Source organism: Eretmochelys imbricata, chromosome 24 (genome assembly GCF_965152235.1).
Source record: "Eretmochelys imbricata isolate rEreImb1 chromosome 24, rEreImb1.hap1, whole genome shotgun sequence".
NCBI classification, from domain to species: domain Eukaryota; kingdom Metazoa; phylum Chordata; order Testudines; family Cheloniidae; genus Eretmochelys; species Eretmochelys imbricata.
The window spans coordinates 202,828-221,600 of NC_135595.1; the positions used below are offsets into that span (position 1 = coordinate 202,828).

General features: G+C 43.7%; 1 protein-coding gene across 3 annotated transcripts in view; it reads right to left on the bottom strand.

Moving 5' to 3' along the window:
- The window catches only part of DAP3 (death associated protein 3), a 29,502-nt gene that overhangs the window by 4,063 nt on the left and 6,666 nt on the right, over positions 1-18,773 (bottom strand). For 2 of the 3 annotated variants that reach the window (XM_077841262.1, XM_077841261.1), the window contains exons 4-13: positions 11,935-12,057; positions 10,499-10,600; positions 7,614-7,722; positions 7,274-7,366; positions 6,659-6,789; positions 5,912-5,992; positions 5,307-5,465; positions 3,010-3,069; positions 1,182-1,271; positions 487-604 (exon numbers count right to left, since the gene is read on the bottom strand). In XM_077841262.1, coding sequence (XP_077697388.1) covers positions 487-604; positions 1,182-1,271; positions 3,010-3,069; positions 5,307-5,465; positions 5,912-5,992; positions 6,659-6,789; positions 7,274-7,366; positions 7,614-7,722; positions 10,499-10,600; positions 11,935-12,057 — 1,066 coding nt within the window. The remainder of the gene's footprint in view (positions 1-486; positions 605-1,181; positions 1,272-3,009; positions 3,070-5,306; positions 5,466-5,911; positions 5,993-6,658; positions 6,790-7,273; positions 7,367-7,613; positions 7,723-10,498; positions 10,601-11,934; positions 12,058-18,773) is intronic. The other variant, XM_077841263.1, reaches the window with a different exon arrangement.

An 18,773-nucleotide genomic window follows, 5' to 3' on the forward strand; every position in this document is an offset into this window, starting at 1 on the left:
GGGAAAAGGGACCTACTTAGCCTGGGGCTAATATATCTGCCTCCTATTACTCTCCTGTAGCCATCTGGCCCGACCCTGTCACAATTGCAAGACACGGCAATGCTATTTTCTATTTAATTATAACCCACAAAAGATTACCTTCATTTCAGGATCTAAATATGACCTTTTAAAAAAAATCCATTGGGAAGAGAAGGTTTGTCTTTGATGAAATGTGCATTTCTTTATGCTTGGTGATAATGTGTATGTTTATTATGAGGGCAATGTAAGATCTAGATTGTCCCTTTTCCTTTAAATTCTTAGATTTTTTAAATACAATAGGTAGCTTTATTATTAGCACTTAACTCAAACCAAGAAACTTGTTTTTAAAGCTAACAGCTGGAATAATGGTATGAAGGGCACAGAGCTCATCTTTCTCTGTGATGGAGATGGAAGTTGAAATACTACAGCTGTCTTCATTCCTTTGCATGGGAGGGGGGCGGAACTCACCTCTGTCATGTTGAAGCCACTTGCGGTCAAGGTAATATTGATAACAGCTCTCAAACTCTCGCTGACTATAGTTGGAAACCCGGATGGGAATGAAAGGGTCCAGTGTGTCGAAACCCTCCTGGAAGGGAAAAGTGAAACTGTGAGGCAGACAGAATGGTCTGAACTGCGGAAGGATAAGGCACAGCCTAGCCATGAGGAAGCTCAGGTAGAACTGCTTCGAAAAAGAATAGCTCTATGGTTCGTGTAACCCAGGAAAGCAATTAAAACACAGAGAATAAGTGAACTCTGAGATACTCTGGTTATTTGTGCAAAAGGGGGCTAGTGAAAGAGCAAAAAGGTGAGAATGAGAAGTCAAAAAGCAGGAGCACTGGGGCAGACTGGGCTGGACAACCTGTTTCACTATGTTCGGAGGCAAGTTCCCCCCATCCCTTTCACACACAGGCCAAGCTGAAGAATGAGACTATGACAAAGTTAGATAAAGAGTGTAAGGAAAAATTTGAGAGATATGGCAGTTGGTAGCCACACTGTAATAGAGAGTCTAAGCCAAGCATAAGGGACAGCATGCAAGAATGACTGAACAGAGCAAGAATGATTCAGCTCATCATATCTACTGGGGAAGTAGGTCCCAAACCAGTATTCTTATTTCTGTTGCTTTACATGTACCAATGCAGAGGAAGACAGAGGCCATAACTCACCTTTCCCAGCAACTCGTGGGGCAAATAAGCAGAACGTGGTTTGAAGAGAGAGCCCGTCTGGCTAAGAGTGGTCACAATGGCACCTCCATTCTGAAACACAGAGCTGGATTAGAAGGAGTCTTAGGTATAGGACATACACCTCACCTGTCTAGAATCATTAACCGTCTCCTATGATATCCTGCATTTTCCTTCTGGATCCTGTAATTACCTTCAATCCCAGCTTCTCCTACGCAATGTGTGGAACAGAACAGAAGTACTGGCTGTGAAGAGCACCCACCTACTCTCGTCCCAGCAGGATGCAGTGCAGAGAGCAATGAAGAAGCACTGTTTCCTGTGCAGCTCTTCCCAGGAGATAGTGCTGAATGGGACAGAAGCACTGATTACAGAGACTTCAGGATGGGAGTGAAGTAACTATAGGATCTCCACACTACTCAGTGGTTTGAGCATTGGCCTGCTAAACCCAGGGTTGTGAGTTCAATCCTTGAGGGGGCCATTCTGCCTCAGGCTGCTCTCCCAGCCAGCAGCACCATCTGCTACCAACCTACCCCTCCCTCCGTGAAAGCAACGGCCGACAATCGTTTCGGACCTCTACTGGGAGAAGCTGGAACTGAAATAGCTTTTTCACTGAGTGGCACTGTACAGAATCTGAGAAGAGGCTATGATGGTTTCCCAGTCATTCCAGGCCTGGCCACTACGAGCAGACATTCAGCACAAAAGAAAAAGGTAACTGGAGGCGATAAAGCAAGGGTGGGCAAACTACGGCCCAGCCCATGAGCTGCACCATGCGGCTCAGCCCCATTCCAGCACTCTGGCCAGGGCACTGGGTTGGGGGCTGGACCACGCGGCTCGGCCCGGCTCCAGTGCTCCAGCCCGGGAGCTGGGTTGGGGCCACACCACATGGGTCGGCCCCGCTCTGGTGCTCCAGCCGGGGCGCTGGGTTGGGGCTGCACCACGCAGCTCGGCCCTGCTCCAACACTCCTGCTGGGCTGCAGGGTCAGGGCCAAACCACGCGGCTCCCAGAAGCCACGGCATGGCCCTGCTCTGGCTCCTACGCCCTCCAATGGGAGCTGCAGGGGCGGTGCCTGCAGATGGCAGAGCGTACAGAGCCGCCTGGCTATGCCTCCGTGTAGGAGCTGGAGAAGGGACATGCCACTGCTTCTGGTAGCCACTTGAGGTAAGCACCTCTCAGAGCCCGCATCCCCTGAGCCTCTCCCCATGCCCCAATCCTCTGCCCCAGTCCTGATCCCCCTCCCACTCTCCAAGCCCCTCGATCCCAGCCTGGAGCACCCTCCTGCACCCCAAACCTCTCATTCCCAGCCCCATCCCAGAGCCCACACCCCCAGCCAGAATCTGCACCCCTTCCTGCACCCCTGCCCCAGCCCTGATCTCCCTCCAGCCCTCCGAACCCCTCGGTCCCAGCCCAGAACACCCTCCTACACCCCAAACTCCTCATCCCCAACCCCTATTTTGTGAGCATTCATGGCCCACCATACAATTTCTATTCCCCTATGTGGCCCGAGGGGCACAAAGTTTGCCCACCCCTTCGATAAAGTGAGGCATCTGTTATGCAGTCAAGATTGTTTAAACAGCTTTCAATTGAAACATCTCTCCACCACACTCTTTAAAAGCTTTTCCTGTAATACATCTGTCAATGAAAGGAAGAAATGGAATAAATGTAAAACTACTAAACAGAGGTAACTCCCCCAAGTCACACAGCTCTGTAAATTCCCAGTAGGAAGCCCCTCAGAAGGTCTCACTGCTCTGGACATCAGCATTTAGCTCTGAACATTGTGCAATGACTTGCCAGCAAGCCCACAAATGCACTCACCCAGTCATTCACCACCATCTTCCTCAGATTGTGGACTAGCGTCAGTTCCTCTGGAGAAACCTAATGATGACAGAAGGTCAGGTATAGCTGGCTAGAGAAATCACTGTCTCCCAGCTCCTCTGCCACCCATGAGGTTCCTTTGGATGCTTAAACAAGCAAAAAACCCCAGAGCACAACAGCAGCTTAACAGTGACTGCAGTGAAAGAACTATTTGGAGCTTCCTTCAGAGATGCCATTGAGATTTTTAGAGGCTGTCCGAAACACAAGCATGCACAAGAAGAAGGCAGAAGCTTTTCCACAGGCAGCCATCTGCCATGAGATCAGTTTCTGGGAATGGGATACTGGTAAGCTGATCCATTCCATGCCATACAGGCACTACTAAATTTGAATTCATTAGCCACATGGCAAACACAACATGAATTAATTTGATTAAGGCAATTATGTCACCCTTCTATGGGAAAAGTTACAACGGAGCACAATATTCCACCTATCAAGAACCTCAAAGAGCAGTTCTGAAGTCTCAACAGTCTACCACTATTAGTTACTCTTAGCCCTTCTCAACTCAGGACTTCCACTTGCTTTCCCTCTCTGTAGGCCTGGCATCATCCTTGATACCAGTCTCTTCTTCCACATCTCCTGTGTCAGCAGATCTAGTCATGTGCTAGACCCCACCCAGGCCCTAATCCCCTCTCACCTGGACTATTAAAATTCTTAACGTAAGAACGGTCATACTGGATCACACCAAAGGTTCATCTAGCCCAGTATCCTGTCTTCTGACAGTGGCCAATGCCACATGCTTCAGAGGAAATGAACAGGGCAATTATCAAGTTATCCATCTCCAGTTGTCCAGTCCCAGCTTCATGCTAGTCACAGGTTTAGGGATATCTGGAGCATGGGGTTGCATCCCTGACCATCTTGGCTAATAGCCATTGATGGACTTATCCTTCACAAACTTTTCTAATTCTTTTCTGAACCCAGTTATACTTTTGTCCTTCACAACATTCCCTGGGAATGAGTTCCATAAGTTGACTGTGCATTCTATTAAGAAGTTTGTTTTAAATCTGCTGCCTATTAATTTCATTGGGTGACCCCGATTCTTGTGCTACATGAAGAGGTAAACAACACTTCCCTATTCACTTCCTCCAAACCATTCACAATTTTATAGATCTCCATCATATCGCCACCCACCTTACTCATCTCTTTTCTAAAATGAACAGTCATGGTATTTTTAATCTCTCCTCATACCAAAGCTGATCCATATTCCTAATAACTTTTGTTGTTCTTTGTACCTTTTCCAATTCTAAAATATATCTTTTTTGAGATGGGGCGACCAGAACTGCCTGCAGTATTCAAGATGTGTGCATACCATGGATTTATATAGTGACATTAGGATATTTTCTGTTTTATTTCTTAATAGTTCCTATCTTTTTGTTAGTTTTGTTTTTGTTTTTTTAACTGCCACTGCACACAGAACAGAGGTTTTCAGAGAGCGATCCATGACAACTCCAAGATCTTTTTCTTGAGTGGGAGCAGCTAATTTAGACCCATCATTTTGCATTTATAGTTGGGATTATTTTTTCCAATGTGCATTATTCTACATTTATCAACATTGATAAGGCCTCTCCAAATCAATGAGGCTACTACCCCCATCCCACCTTCTTCCTCATACTGACCTGGGTTCCTTTGCATTTCAGGATCCAATTCAAAATTGCCCTCCCTGTTTTTGAACCCTTATAGAATGTGACTCTCCTCACATTTTCTCACCTAGCATTGGTCCCCGTTCCCCCCCCACCATGCCTTCACACTCTCAGCAGTGTAGGTGTGAGAACATTTTCCTCTGCAGCACCTTCCACCTGAACCATGCTCCTTGCATATTTCTGCCTCAGTGACTCTCCAATTCCTTCAAAATCCAGCTTGGAAGCCTCTTGTTTGCTTATATCATGTAAATGCCTTCTTCCTTTGCTATTATTTAACATCGTCATTGTATTTAATCTCAAGAATTTTGGAGGAGCAGATTTATGAAAATAACTACACAAAATAAAGCTGTATATTGGCAAGGGTGTTGAGCAAAATGAATGCCCTCCTGTTCTTTATTGTGTGAAGTCATTCACTTTCATATTCTGCACTGCAGAATCCTCATTGGAGAGCTACAGTTTGCAGAATCCTCTGAGTTAGAGGAAGCTTTATAACTGCTAGAACTTAATAGCCCCGGAAACAATCATCCAAAGGTGGAACCAAACCCTCCCCTTAGGTTTCTCCATTTGTGTTAGCCACAAGAAAGGAAGGTAATTTCCTACAGCACTTTTGTCTTTCTTCCTCAGTGTTGTCCGTCCCCAGAGAGCATTGATTCCATCCACTGCCACCAGAAGTCTAAATGAACCAAGAGGACACTGCTTCTTTAACTCTTTCAGCACAACCCCCACAGCATCACTGGCATTCTTCACTCGCGTTAAACCCTACAAATAGATTGGTATACAACATTAGCAAAGGGAGAGAATGCAGGCCATGTGCAATCAGGAAGCCTTGGCACCAACTTCTCTATGAGGATCTAAAAGATGGGACAGAAGAGACCTAAGACTCTGTCCTCCCCTCCCTAAGGGGCAGCATGGTCTAATAAATAGATTGAGCATAGGGATAGGTGTCAGCAACTCATGAGTTCTAATCCCAGCTCTGACACAGACTGTTTGTGTGTCCTCCTTGAGAGGTCTAGTTCCATGCTTTGGTCTTCCCATCTACAAGGTGGAGATAACAACCCTTCCAACTTCCCAGGACTAATGTCTGCACAATGCTTTAGAAGCACTAAATATAGTTCTTCTCCCCATTCCCTTCACTGGGCATCATGTCTCATTTTCATATTATTGACAGGTTCCAACAATACCATAGGCAATTGTCATTCCCTCACCTGTTCTACCACTTCACCCAGTGGTCTGCCCTTCTCAGTGCTTTCCCGTTTGCTCCACATATATGTCTGTTGTGTTTTTATCTGTAATAAAAGGAGAATTGGGGCAGGGGGTAGGGTAATTGAACGTAGATGGAGAGTGTGAACTGCCAAGCTCCCACTTCAGGGGCACCTCAACAAACCTGGGCAGTAGGAGCCCCCACTCCGCTCCAGAGGTACTGGGAAAGAGCTACAGAATGGCATTTCTTGGTGCAGCATCCCTCAGTGATATAATGACCAAAATCTCAGACTTCCCCCAGTGGTGGGACCCCTTTGCAAACACAGGGATCTTTAATGCATTTCCAACCCCACTGAAACCTACCTCCAAATAAACTACGTGATAAATGAAAAAAGAAAAGGAGTACTTGTGGTACCTTAGAGACTAACAAATTTATTTGAGCATAAGCTTTCGTGAGCTACAGCTCACTTCATCGGATGCATTCAGTGCCACAAGTACTCCTTTTCTTTTTGCGAATACAGACTAACACGGCTGCTACTCTGATATGTGATTAATAGTAAGTTATCCAATGTGAATGCTTATTCACTACCAACACAGGAAATGCTTCTCAAAAAAATGAACAGATCCGTAGACCCCATTCCACTGGATAGACATTCCAAGTGAGGGAGCAATCCCCATGAAATTTCCAGGAGAAGCTGTTCTTGTAGGTTTTCCCTGGTTCCTAATCCAGGGACTCAGTAGAATTTACTGACCTCTTTTAAGAAGTGGTCATTTGAAGTTTTGAAATTCTTAAGCCAGGTAGATGCTTCCAGAGGCTGGTCAAACCGCTCTTTGTTATAGGAGGACTGCATAAGCTCCCTGCAATTCTTCACCCAGAGGTGAGCTGTGAAGCAGAAACAAAACGAGACAAACAATTGTCCTGTTTAGTTAAGGGTAACTGCACGCTTTTTTTCTGGTCCTTTTTCCTCATTCTTCTCTATTCACCACAGAAAGCCACTATGCCATATAATGAGCATACCCCACCCTTGGGGAAATAGCCACTCAGTAAACATGCACCATGATTTATCAACAGCCTCCAAATGTAGCAGGATCCGTAACTCAGGGCACCCATACCAGATTGACTAGTTTGTAGTGACAGAGCATGAGGCTGATCTGCGTGTGTGCACAGGGGAAAACACTATTCAACGCCTCTGTTTTCTTCTTTATGTTTTGCTCTTAATTTAATAACTTTTTGTATCCCAATCATGGGAAAACCATGATGAACAAAATCTCCCACTCTATAATGTCTTTAGCTGCTTTGCCTTCCCAGTAGGTTAGTTACAGCGCACAGAACATTATGCATTCAGAGGTATCACCAGGGTACTTACCATCTGGAATGTGTAAAACCAGCCAGTCCTGTTTTGCACAATAATGAATAGCATGGCACAGTGTCATTGTTTTTCCTGTTCCCTTCTCCCCATCTCCAGCATAAACTGTCAAGGAAAACCTCAGATAGAGTGTCTCCAGGCTATGGTTTTTTTGGGGGGTGCAGAAAAGCCTCTTTTTCCCATCTAACTATGTGAGGAAAAGGCATTGGTGGGGAAGGTGGGAGGCTGACCCATGCCACCCAACATGAGGTCAGAATCCCATCTCCCTCTCAGTGTGCAGGAAGCGCAGCTGCCCTTATTTAACCCACATTCTAGAGCACGGCAAATGAAGAAAGGATACAGATAACATATCGGATAGCCGGGTGGGCCAAGTTGGTGCTTTTCAGATAACCAAGGAGTTCTAGAGCTGGTTTCCGAACCATCAGGCAGCTTTCATTGAACGTCTTCATCTGACAGGAGACAGAATAGGAACAAGGAGCCGCATATAAGCGCACATCAGCAGCTCCTACCCTGATTATGTCTGAGTTATACAATAGTCTTTCAGGGCTGCAGTAACACCAGCCCTAACAAAACCAGTGGACTGCGCTATGTGTCACAACCCCTCCAGCTTGTATCATGACCTTCCTTCACTTTTTCTTCTCTGTCTTATTCAGAAGCACTTTCCTGATAAGTAACCTACAAAGTAGATGATCAAAATGGTTCCTTCTGGCCTTGGAATCTATGAATTACTTCCACATTAACATGTTACAGAGATTAGTTTAAAATTCAAACTTACTACTAATGCTATAGTAGAACTAACCAGCCTGAAAGTCCCAATCTCATAGGATCTGCCAAGATTGGAACAGACCAACTTATTTTGATATACAATATATTCAAAAGAGCACCCATCAAGGGCTGTAGGCATCTTTGCCAAAAATTAAACAATCTACTCCCTGTCTGAGGTCAGAAAATTACCAGCTACGCTAAACAATACCTCTGTCTACCTGCCTCCCCAATGCCTGAGTAACCAGACGGAACTTGCAACATGCCCTCAAGTCCAGTATCCAGTGGCCAATACCCAAAGCTTCAAAGGAAGAAGATAACCACCCCAGTCCTCAAGTCCTCCTGCCTTAATGCTCCTAATGCAATGCTGCACATGGTAGGAAACATTTCCTTACAACCCTTGAAGTGATCAGAGGATGTCTTGAGGCCCAAGATATTCATACTCCCTAGCCATGGCCCTGTATAGCTCACAGCTTAAATTCAGCAGCACTCTGCTATGGCAGATTGGAAATTCTGCAATAGCTGCATTTAAATTTCAAAATTAACATTTTAAAAGAATTAAATATGAAATATATGCAAAACTCCCACTGAATTCAGTGGGGCCAGGATTTTACCCCCAATTCCATGTTATACAGATGTGTAGTTTGTTTTGATGTGTCAGATGTTTTTTCTTGACAGTGCATAAATTCATATCAGAAGGTTGGGGAACAGAGAAGGGAAGCTTGAGATTTTGGCCACCTGACAGTGCCATTTGCATCTTTTGGCAGCAGAGAAGGCATGAGAAGCCCTTTGGAATTGTGGGCTATGCTAGTTTATAGTGAATGTTTGTGTGGTCATCTTTAAGTTTCACAGTCAGCATCTCATTAAGATGTATGGGACAGTTTGCACCTTTCCAAGGTATTGTTTCAGGCAGTTGGCACACTCAGGAAGACAACATTGCTTTGGTTACATTTGGTTCCCATTTCTAAGGTTTCCTTCATAACCACAAGCACTGGAAATTTTTATTTTAAATAAACACTTAGATTATGGAGCACAATTCTGCAGTAAAGGACGACTTGACAGCAAATTTTGCAATCCTGGAGTATATGGGACCCTGTTGCAATCTTAATGTTATCCTATCACAACATTTATACCAGTTGCTGAAAGTAAAATGATCAGTGAACTCAAAGTTTTCCCACTTCAGACTACTGTGGTCTCTATTTCATTTTTTATTTTTCCTTGTACAACATCAGCACTATGACTAGTGGCAGATGTCCCTTGACAAGCACACAAACGTAATTCAGCTGCATGTATGTTGTTATAAGCTACATTATCTGGGGAAGAACCATTTGCCTGAAAATATTTTGAGAGGATAAATATCAAGTGAAGCTCACAACACTGCCTCAGTCTAGCAGAATAGATTTCCTTAAAAAAATTATGTTTATGTTGCATGATTAGGAAAAAAAAGTTACCCAGTTGGAGACTTTTCTCTGCATTTATTTAATTAAAAAGCTTGAATTTAAATTTAATTCTAAATAACCAAGGCAAACATAAATGGCAGTCTATAATGAGCTTTAATTACTACTGGTTTTCTGAAAAGAAAAGAAACCTGCCCAGATATTTAACTTAGCCTTTAAAAGGCCACAGTATGTAGTTTACATAAACCATAAGGTTTGTAAGGTACTAGGTTGCTGTATGATGTTGGGAGCACATACATTATTGTCTGCACTCAGATACAATCAGGAACAAGAAGGGCTCAACAAATAAACCAAAGCCAAGAAACTGATATTGAAGCACATTACAGCACAGCGTGAAGAGAAAAGCCATGGAAGTGTTAAGGGGAGGAGCCCCACTGCGCTCAAGCATAAGATGTTTCACTGAATTTCTTGGAATATTTTAACAGTTGGCGTTAGATGCCTCATTTCCTTGTCATTGGTTCATTTACATTAATAATCCACAGATCATTTCTGAGTCCAGAAATGCATTTTAAACAGCATGCTATAGCTGCAGAGTAAACCCCACCAGTCAGAGTGAGATCTGTGTCAGAGATGGAAAGAAAGAGCAAGATATTTTTTGCTGATCTAAAGCCATTTTATAAACAAGTCTATTTTACACAGAAATGACACCATTCAAGTCCCCAGGAGGGGTTGTGCTCAGACAGTCTTGACCCATAGCACATTATAGACTCAGAAGTTAGAGACTGAGGAAACTTAAATCACATCTCAGTAATCTCCACTCCCCAGCTCTCTTCCACTATGCAAAGCAAGATCAATCTTCTCTCAACCTAGCCCCCTCCCACAGAAGGATCACTCATGGCTGTGTGCCATCACTGCCAAAAGAAAATCCAGCTTTCTATTGACCCAAAACAACTGTATTCGACTCAGTGAAGGTGCCTCAGGAATGTGGCTCCCTGCTGATCCTCGCATCACAGTCTACACATCCAGTCCTTCCCACATCTCCTCAACCAGTGCTGAAACAGAGTACCTGCATTTGGAAGCGGTAGGGCAGTCCATGTGGAAACACCACCTTCACCTCCTGGAGGGGGATGCTGTAATGCTGACCCTCATGTTGCTCTGCATGGTTGGCCTGTGAAGTTAAAATACAATTGTAACAACCATGGGAGGCTGAACTCTAGATGAGCCATCTCATCTGTCTGTGTACAGAGGTTCCCTTAAGAGTGAGGCAGTAAAGTACCACCCAGGCAGAATAATCATCAAATTACTCAGTCAGAATACACCTGCTTCTAGGTTTTATTTATTTAGCACAGTGGTGGTCCACAAAATGGTTTCTTTTACAGTGGTGAAGCATATACAAGTCTGGAAGCAGCAGTGCTTCCTACTGGCTATAGCATAGTCCAGGGTGTCTCCTGGATTTCCAATTTTTTTTTAAATTAGTTTTGATCTAGACAGGTCAATCATACCTCCACCCCATCAAGATATTATCTGGGGATACATATAGGGACCAGGGCTGTTAAGTAAGAAGATGCCATTTTTACAGTCTCTTTTGAGAGTTTAGCTTTCCTGTTGTCACCTCAGTGCTGTTTAGTGAAATTTCCCTGTAACCAAGCATTTTAACTTCTAGAGGAAAGTTGTGGAATAAGGTGCGGAGATGAACCACAGGAGAATCTGTAGCTTAAGAAGTGGTCCACAATATGGACAAGCTTGAGGAACATGGATTTGATTAATTAAGAGGCATCGGCTGCTGTTGCCAAATATATATCAGGCATGTGCAACCGGAATGCTGAAGCCAGTTGCTTGGCAACATAAATCCTAGACCTAGGACAGAGCAGACAATTCTTGCCATCTGGGCTCTTCTGTGCAGTCTATAGAGATGCTCTGATCACATGACTGGATCATCTGCATGCTGCTGTTTCCATAGAGACCTCAAAGGAATCAGCAGTGCAAGAGACTCCAATTACAGAGGCAGTGGAAAAGCTCCTCAAAGGCTTATTTCATTCATTCATTTCACTTCATCTTGTGCTTGAGAGAGAGAGAGACTACAGCTGGAATTATAAAGCCGGTGGGGTGTGCTTAGTTATTTTTTCCCTTAATAACCAATCTGGGGAAGTTAGTCAGAAAAGAATGACCCTGAAGTTGAAATTAATAGTGTCTGATGCCAAGTTTTCACCCACATCTGAGCTGCTACAATATATGGCCCATTTCATTTCTACAGCTGCAGAGAAAGAATCAATACATGTTCAAAGGGGATTTCAGAAAGGGTCTTGGCCCTGTTTTGAAGGTTTATTATTCACACCCTACAGGAGCAGGGCATGGTTATTATGAAAAACTACCTACTCCCTTCATTTCCACTCATAAGTAGCATGTGATCTCAGTCAGTGGGTCCAGGGTGCCCAAGAACAGACTCTGACGCACTTAGGGTACTGGCTAGTTGACATAATAGTAAATATGGTAGTAACTCACCGGGTTGCTCTCATTGGTGCGGAATACTGCTCTGGGTTTCTCTGCTGGGATTTGGGCATCCTGATTAACTGCAGCACTTAACCAAGCCCTGGCACTGGCATGGAGAAAATATCCAGAATCCAACTACAGAGGAAAAACATTTCTCAGCAATTGAAAGATCATAATTACATGCAAAAATCCAGTTATCAGTTGTAGCTTTACATACGTACTAGACACATCAGGGAAGAGTCAATGTAACATGCCCTACTCTGGAAGTAGGGGTCACAGCAATTAGAATACATAGGAAATTCATTGTGTAAAGCTCAATGTTATGTATAGCTGTACTGCAAGTTCAATTGCATCTTTCTAAACCCCTTCAATTCACTTAAGTCCATCTGCCACCCTTACAGAGCTGAGCTCTCTACCTAAATGAGTTATCCCATTAAGTACCACAGGGGTAGCCATGTTAATCTGTATCCACAAAAACAACGAGGAGTCCAGTGGCACCTTAAAGACTAAACAGATTTATTTGGGAATAAACTTTCGTGGGTAAAAAACCCACTTCTTCAGATGCATGGAGTGAAAATTATAGATACCAGGCATAAATATATATTGGCACATGAAGAGAAGGGAATAACCTTACAAGTGGAGAACCAATGTTGAAGGCCAATTCAGTCAGGATGGATGTGGTCCACTCCCAATAATTGACGAAGAGGTGTCAATACCAAGAGAGGGAAAATTGCTTTTGTAGTGAGTCAGCCACTCCCAGTCCCTATTCAAGCCAAAACTGATGGTGTTAAGTTTGCAAATGAATTGTAGTTCTACAAAAAGAAAAGGAGTACTTGTGGCACCTTAGAGACTAAAAAATTTATTTGAGCATAAGCTTTCATGAGCTACAGCTCACTTCATCGGATACATTCAGGGTACAGATGTGGGGACCTGCATGAAAACCTCCTAAGCTTACTTTTACCAGCTTAGGTTAAAACTTCCCCAAGGTACAAACTATTTTACCCTTTGCCCTTGGACTTTCGCTGCCACCACCAAACATCTAACACCGGTTACTGGGAAAGAGTTAGTTTGGAAACGTCTTTCCCCGCAAAATCCTCCCAAATCTTACCCCCCTTTTCCTGGGGAAGGTTTGATAAAAATCCTCACCAGTTTGCATAGGTGACCACAGACCCAAACCCTTGGATCTTAAGAACAATGAAAAAGCATTCAGTTTCTTAAAAGAAGAATTTTAATAGAAGAAAAAGTAAAAAGAATCACCACTGTAAAATCAGGATGGTAAATACCTTACAGGGTAATTAGATTCAAAACAGAGAATCCCTCTAGGCAAAACCTTAAGTTACAAAGAGACACAAAACAGGAATATCCATTCCATTCAGGACAGCTTATTTTCTCAGCCATTTGAAGAAAACAGAATCTAATGCATATCTAGCTAGATTACTTATTAAGTTCTAAGACTCCATTCCTGTTCATTCACTGAATGCATCCGATGAAGTGAGCTGTAGCTCACGAAAGCTTATGCTCAAATAAATTTGTTAGTCTCTAAGGTGCCACAAGTCCTCCTTTTCTTTTTGCGAATACAGACTAACACGGCTGTTACTCTGAAACCCGTAGTTCTACAGTTTTTCTTTGAAGTCTGTTTTTGAAGTTTTTTTTGTTGAAGAATGGCTACTTTTAAATAGGTTATTGAATGTCCAGGGAGATTGAAGTGTTCTCCTACTGGCTTTTGTATGTTACCATTCCTGATGTCTGATTTGTCCATTTATCCTTTTACATAGAGACTGTCCAGTTTGGACCATGTACACGGCAGAGCGGCATTGCTGGCATATATCACATTAGTAGATGTGCAGGTGAATGAGCCCCTGATGGTGTGGCTGGTGTGTTTGGGTCCTATGATGGTGTCGCTAGAGTAGATATGGGGACAGAGAAGGCAACAGGGTTTGTTACAAGGATTGATTCCTGGGTTAGTGTTTCTGTGGTGTGGTGTGTAGTTGCTGGTGAGTATTTGCTTCAGGTTGGGGGGCTGTCTGTAAGTGAGGATTGGCCTGCCTCCCAAGGCCTGTGAGAGTGGGTGATCGTGTTCCAGGATAGGTTGTAGATCGTGGATGATGAGCTGGAGAGGTTTTAGCTGGGGGCTCTACGTGATGGCCAGTGGTGTTCTGTTATTTTCCTTGTTGGGCCTGTCCTGTTGTAAGTGACTTCTGGGTACCCATCTCACTCTGTCAATCTGCTTCCTCACTTCTCCCAGGTGGGTATTGTAGTTTTAAGAATGCTTGATAGAGATCTTGTAAGTGTGTGTCTCTGTCTGAGGAATTAGAGCAAATGCGGTTGTATCTTAGGGCTTGGCTGTAGACAATGGATCATGTGATGTGTCCTGGATGGAAGCTGGAGGCATGTAGGTAAGTATAGCGGTCAGTAGGTTTCCGGTATAGGATGGTGTTTATGTGACACCACTTATTTGCACTGTAGTGTCCAGGAAGTGGATCTCTTGCGTGGACTGGTCCAGGCTGAGGTTGATGGTGGGGTGGAAATTGTTGAAATCCAGGTGGAACTCGTCAAGGGCCTCCTTCCCGTGGGTCCATGATGATGAAGATGTCAATGTAGCGTAAGTAGAGTAGGGGCATTAGGGGACGAGAGCTGAGGAAGCGTTGTTCTAAGTCAGCCATAAAAACATTGACATACTGTGGGGCCATGTGGGTACCCAGAGCAGTGCGCAGACTTGAAGGTATAAGTTGTCCCCAAAACTGAAATGGTTGTGGGTGAGGACAAAGTCACAAAGCTCAGCCACCAAGTGTGCTGTGGCCACATCAGGGATACTGTTCCTGACAGCTTGTAGACCATCCTCGTGTGGAATATTCGTGTAAAGAGCTTCTACAACCATGGTGGCCAGGATGGTGTTTTCAGGAAGATCACCAATGCATTGTAGTTTCCTCAGGAAGTCAGTGGTGTCTCGAAGATAGCTAGGAGTGCTGGTAGCATAGGGTCTGAGGAGAGAGTCCAAATAGCCAGATATAGATAATAGCGGTCCTTAATGGGAGCGGACTACATCCATTCTGACTGAATTACCTTACAAATGGAGAACCAATGTTGAAGGTCAACTCCCTTCTCTTCATGTGCCAATATCTATCTATGCCTGTATCTGTAATTTTCTCTCCATGCATTTTTTACCCATGAAAGCTTATGCCCAAATATATCTGTTAGTCTTTAAAGTGCCACCGGACTCCTGGTTGTTTTTACCTCATTAAGGACAGCTCAAGAGCACAGTGCAGCCATTAAAGTCTTATAGCTGAGAAGTTCCTGCAAGGTTTCTGCTTACAGTGATGAATGGCAGCTAGTACCTTGCAAATTCAAGCTGCCTAGTAATCCATAATCGCTTCAATTACTGTGGGATTAATGCAGCACTGCCCACTATTTGGTATTTATAATTGAACTCATTGCATTGATTTCCTGGATAACTGTGTCCCAGCATACAGAATTTTTCATTAAAACAGAACTATGAAGGAGAAACAAACAGCCAGCTGAGCGAATACAAGCTACTCTATAGGAAACTCATGAAGCGTGCCTGTAAATCCTAACCAGAGAGGGCAGGGGATTAAGGGTAGCAAGGAATAAAAAGGAGATTTTAGTAGAGATTTAGATTTAGAAGAGATTTTCTGCGGAAAAGGACCTAGGGGTGACAGTGGACGAGAAGCTGGATATGAGTCAGCAGTGTGCCCTTGTTGCCAAGAAGGCCAATGGCATTTTGGGATGTATAAGTAGGGGCATAGCGAGCAGATCGAGGGACGTGATCGTCCCCCTCTATTCGACATTGGTGAGGCCTCATCTGGAGTACTGTGTCCAGTTTTGGGCTCCATACTACAAGAAGGATATGGATAAATTGGAGAGAGTCCAGCGAAGGGCAACAAAAATGATTAGGGGTCTGGAACACATGACATAGGAGGAGAGGCTGAGAGAACTGGGATTGTTTAGTCTGCAGAAGAGAAGAATGAGGGGGGATTTGATAGCTGCTTTCAACTACCTGAGAGGTAGTTCCAGAGAGGATGGTTCTAGACTATTCTCAGTGGTGGAAGAGGACAGGACAAGGAGTAATGGTCTCAAGTTGCAGTGGGGGAGGTTTAGGTTGGATATTAGGAAAAACTTTTTCACTAGGAGGGTGGTGAAACACTGGAATGCATTGCCTAGGGAGGTGGTGGAATCTCCTTCCTTAGAAGTTTTTAAGGTCAGGCTTGACAAAGCCTTGGCTGGGATGATTTAATTGGGGATGGGTCCTGCTTTTGAGCAGGGGGTTGGACTAGATGACCTCCTGAGGTCCCTTCCAACCCTGATATTCTATGATTCTAGTAGGCCAAGGTGAAAGAAAATGTTGAAGGTGAATGTAGAAGCTGAGCTCAGAGATAACACAGTGAATAAATTGTCCCACACACTCAGGGCAGAGAGGCTGAGGAGAGGCCAAAACAAAGAGAAATGAAAACCTGCTTAAATATTACAGACAGCAACAGTTGCTGTCTCCAACTCAAGACACAAAGAAAGCAGTTTCCTGCTTTGCGTTCCTGTACAGTCCATTTGTTCCCCAGCACAGATGAGAGCAGCACTATGTAAAGCCAAAACACCAAGATTTAGACACAGAACAGCTGCTTTAATTCCCACCTGAAAGGCATCACAGGGCTTAGAAGAAAGCAGAACACTCAGATTAACCCACATCCAAATTAAATATGACTGTGCTCCTGATTTAGCATTTCAGGTCTCTCTGCTTAGGGAAGGAACAAAACCAGTTTGTATTCTCCACTCTACATATTTAACTAACCTTAGTAATAGCGGGCATTATGCAGGTAAGCACCTCCATGTTTATACCATCAATCTTCAGGTTTATCATCATATGGCTGGTGGTCTCTATTTGCCCCAAGGGTGCCCTTTTCTCCTTAGCATCACACAATTTGGAGAGATGTCTCATTTGGCCATTATTTACTTATTTATTAATTTTAAAAGATTTTCTTTTCATCTAAAGATGTATGACTTATTTTAGTGCTTGTGAGAGCAAGGAACTAAGAGCACTCACTTGAGTTAAGCAGTGTCAACAACTGGGGCTGTGAAAGTACCTTTCCCTGCTCTGCGAGTACACCTCAGGCATGACCTGGTATAACCCCTGCAGTTCTAGTCCTTCCCATCCCCACAACCTCCCAGTCTCTGCCAACGGTACCTCAGTTTCAACTATCTACCGCTCATGCTGTTTCGGTCCTGACTTCCTCCCTCACAGCCCTGCCAATGCAGCTCAAGCCTGCCCTGCAACATCCCCTGCTTCTCAAATATGCATCTCTCCTGCTGAGACTTCAAAGAGCTTCACAATGTGTGGCTGATCAGTGATGTAGACAAGTCAGGACTTAGTAAACTGGGTTCAAATCTTGGCCTGGGTCACAGAAATGAAAAGTTATTGCACTAGTCTGCTATTGACTCCCTCCCCGAAAGCACCACAGATTCCCCCTCCCCCACATCCATCATTGCTTGAATGAAAGCCAAATTCTAAGCTCTATATAGACAAGCCAGGATAACCAAGACCTTTTGCCAGACTTCCTGCTCCCCATCCCACTCCTCCCAATGCCTGCCCACATAAGTCTTCCAGTAAACAGGATAAGATATATAGCTCATCTCAGGAATTTGGTTCCATTTTTACACAGCTTTGAGACCAGGACTGCTAATTCCACTTTTCCCAAAGCGAAATCCCACGGCCTCAGTAAAGCTTGGATACTACATGAAGTGAAGACAATTCTCTTTGTCCCAAAGACAGATGATCCAAAAGGCATGAGATAGCATGATGTATTTCTTAGGATCACCTGCACAACATTCCTCGTTCGTCACACTGCTTTGGCAGTTTCCATTTAGGGACTCCTTTCTGCACCATCCCATAGATGCAATTTTTAATATACCTGGACACAAAGTCCATCTAAATATGTTAGAATGGATAGAGAACCAAATTACAAGCCCCTTGAGTGATGGGTACCAATCTACCCCAAAACATAATGCAACAGCTCTAACAACTGTCCTAGAACTTTAAGGATACACATCTGCATTTTCTGAGTTCACTGCAGTTTATTGGTCAATTTGATTTTGCAAGACACTTAAGTGATTAAACTAAAACATGCCCAATATTCTACAATAATTCAACATCAACACAATCAAGTCTTCAAACTGTCACTTTGTTGCACGTGAAAATAAACATTTTCAGTCTCATGTTCAGAAGGAGTTACCATTGGCGAAGAGAGAAAATCAACAGTAACTCACTAGGCATTGGACTACCAAGGCTTCCTTTTCCCCCAATCTACATGTAATGATGCTCCTGTATGGAAGCAACAAATGTCACTCAGTCTTTGGAACTGACAGATTCTTATGTCACAGACAGCAAACGAGCCAAGAAGAGGGACTGAAAGATTGCCAGTTATTGTTTGTATTTTCCACGGCATGCATCTGATGAGGTGAGCTGTAGCTCACAAAAGCTTATGCTCAAATAAATTTGTTAGTCTCTAAGGTGCCACAAGTACTCCTTTTCTTTTTGCGAATACAGACTAACACAGCTGCTACTCTGAAACCAGTTATTGTTAGGGGAATTTTAAAGCTTTATTTTTATTTTGTACCATAAAAGGTTTACTCCTAGACCACCGTTAATATACACACTACATGCCTTGACTTTTTAAAACAACAAGGCACAGCTTGGCCCCTTATAGTGGGGGCAAGAACGATGATGGCTCACAACTTCACCCTCAAGGCTGTAAAGCTATTCACATGGAATACTTGTGTATTCATATCTTCAGTTCATCATAGGATTTCATTTAATTAATTTTGAAAAGCAGGTATGTAAATTG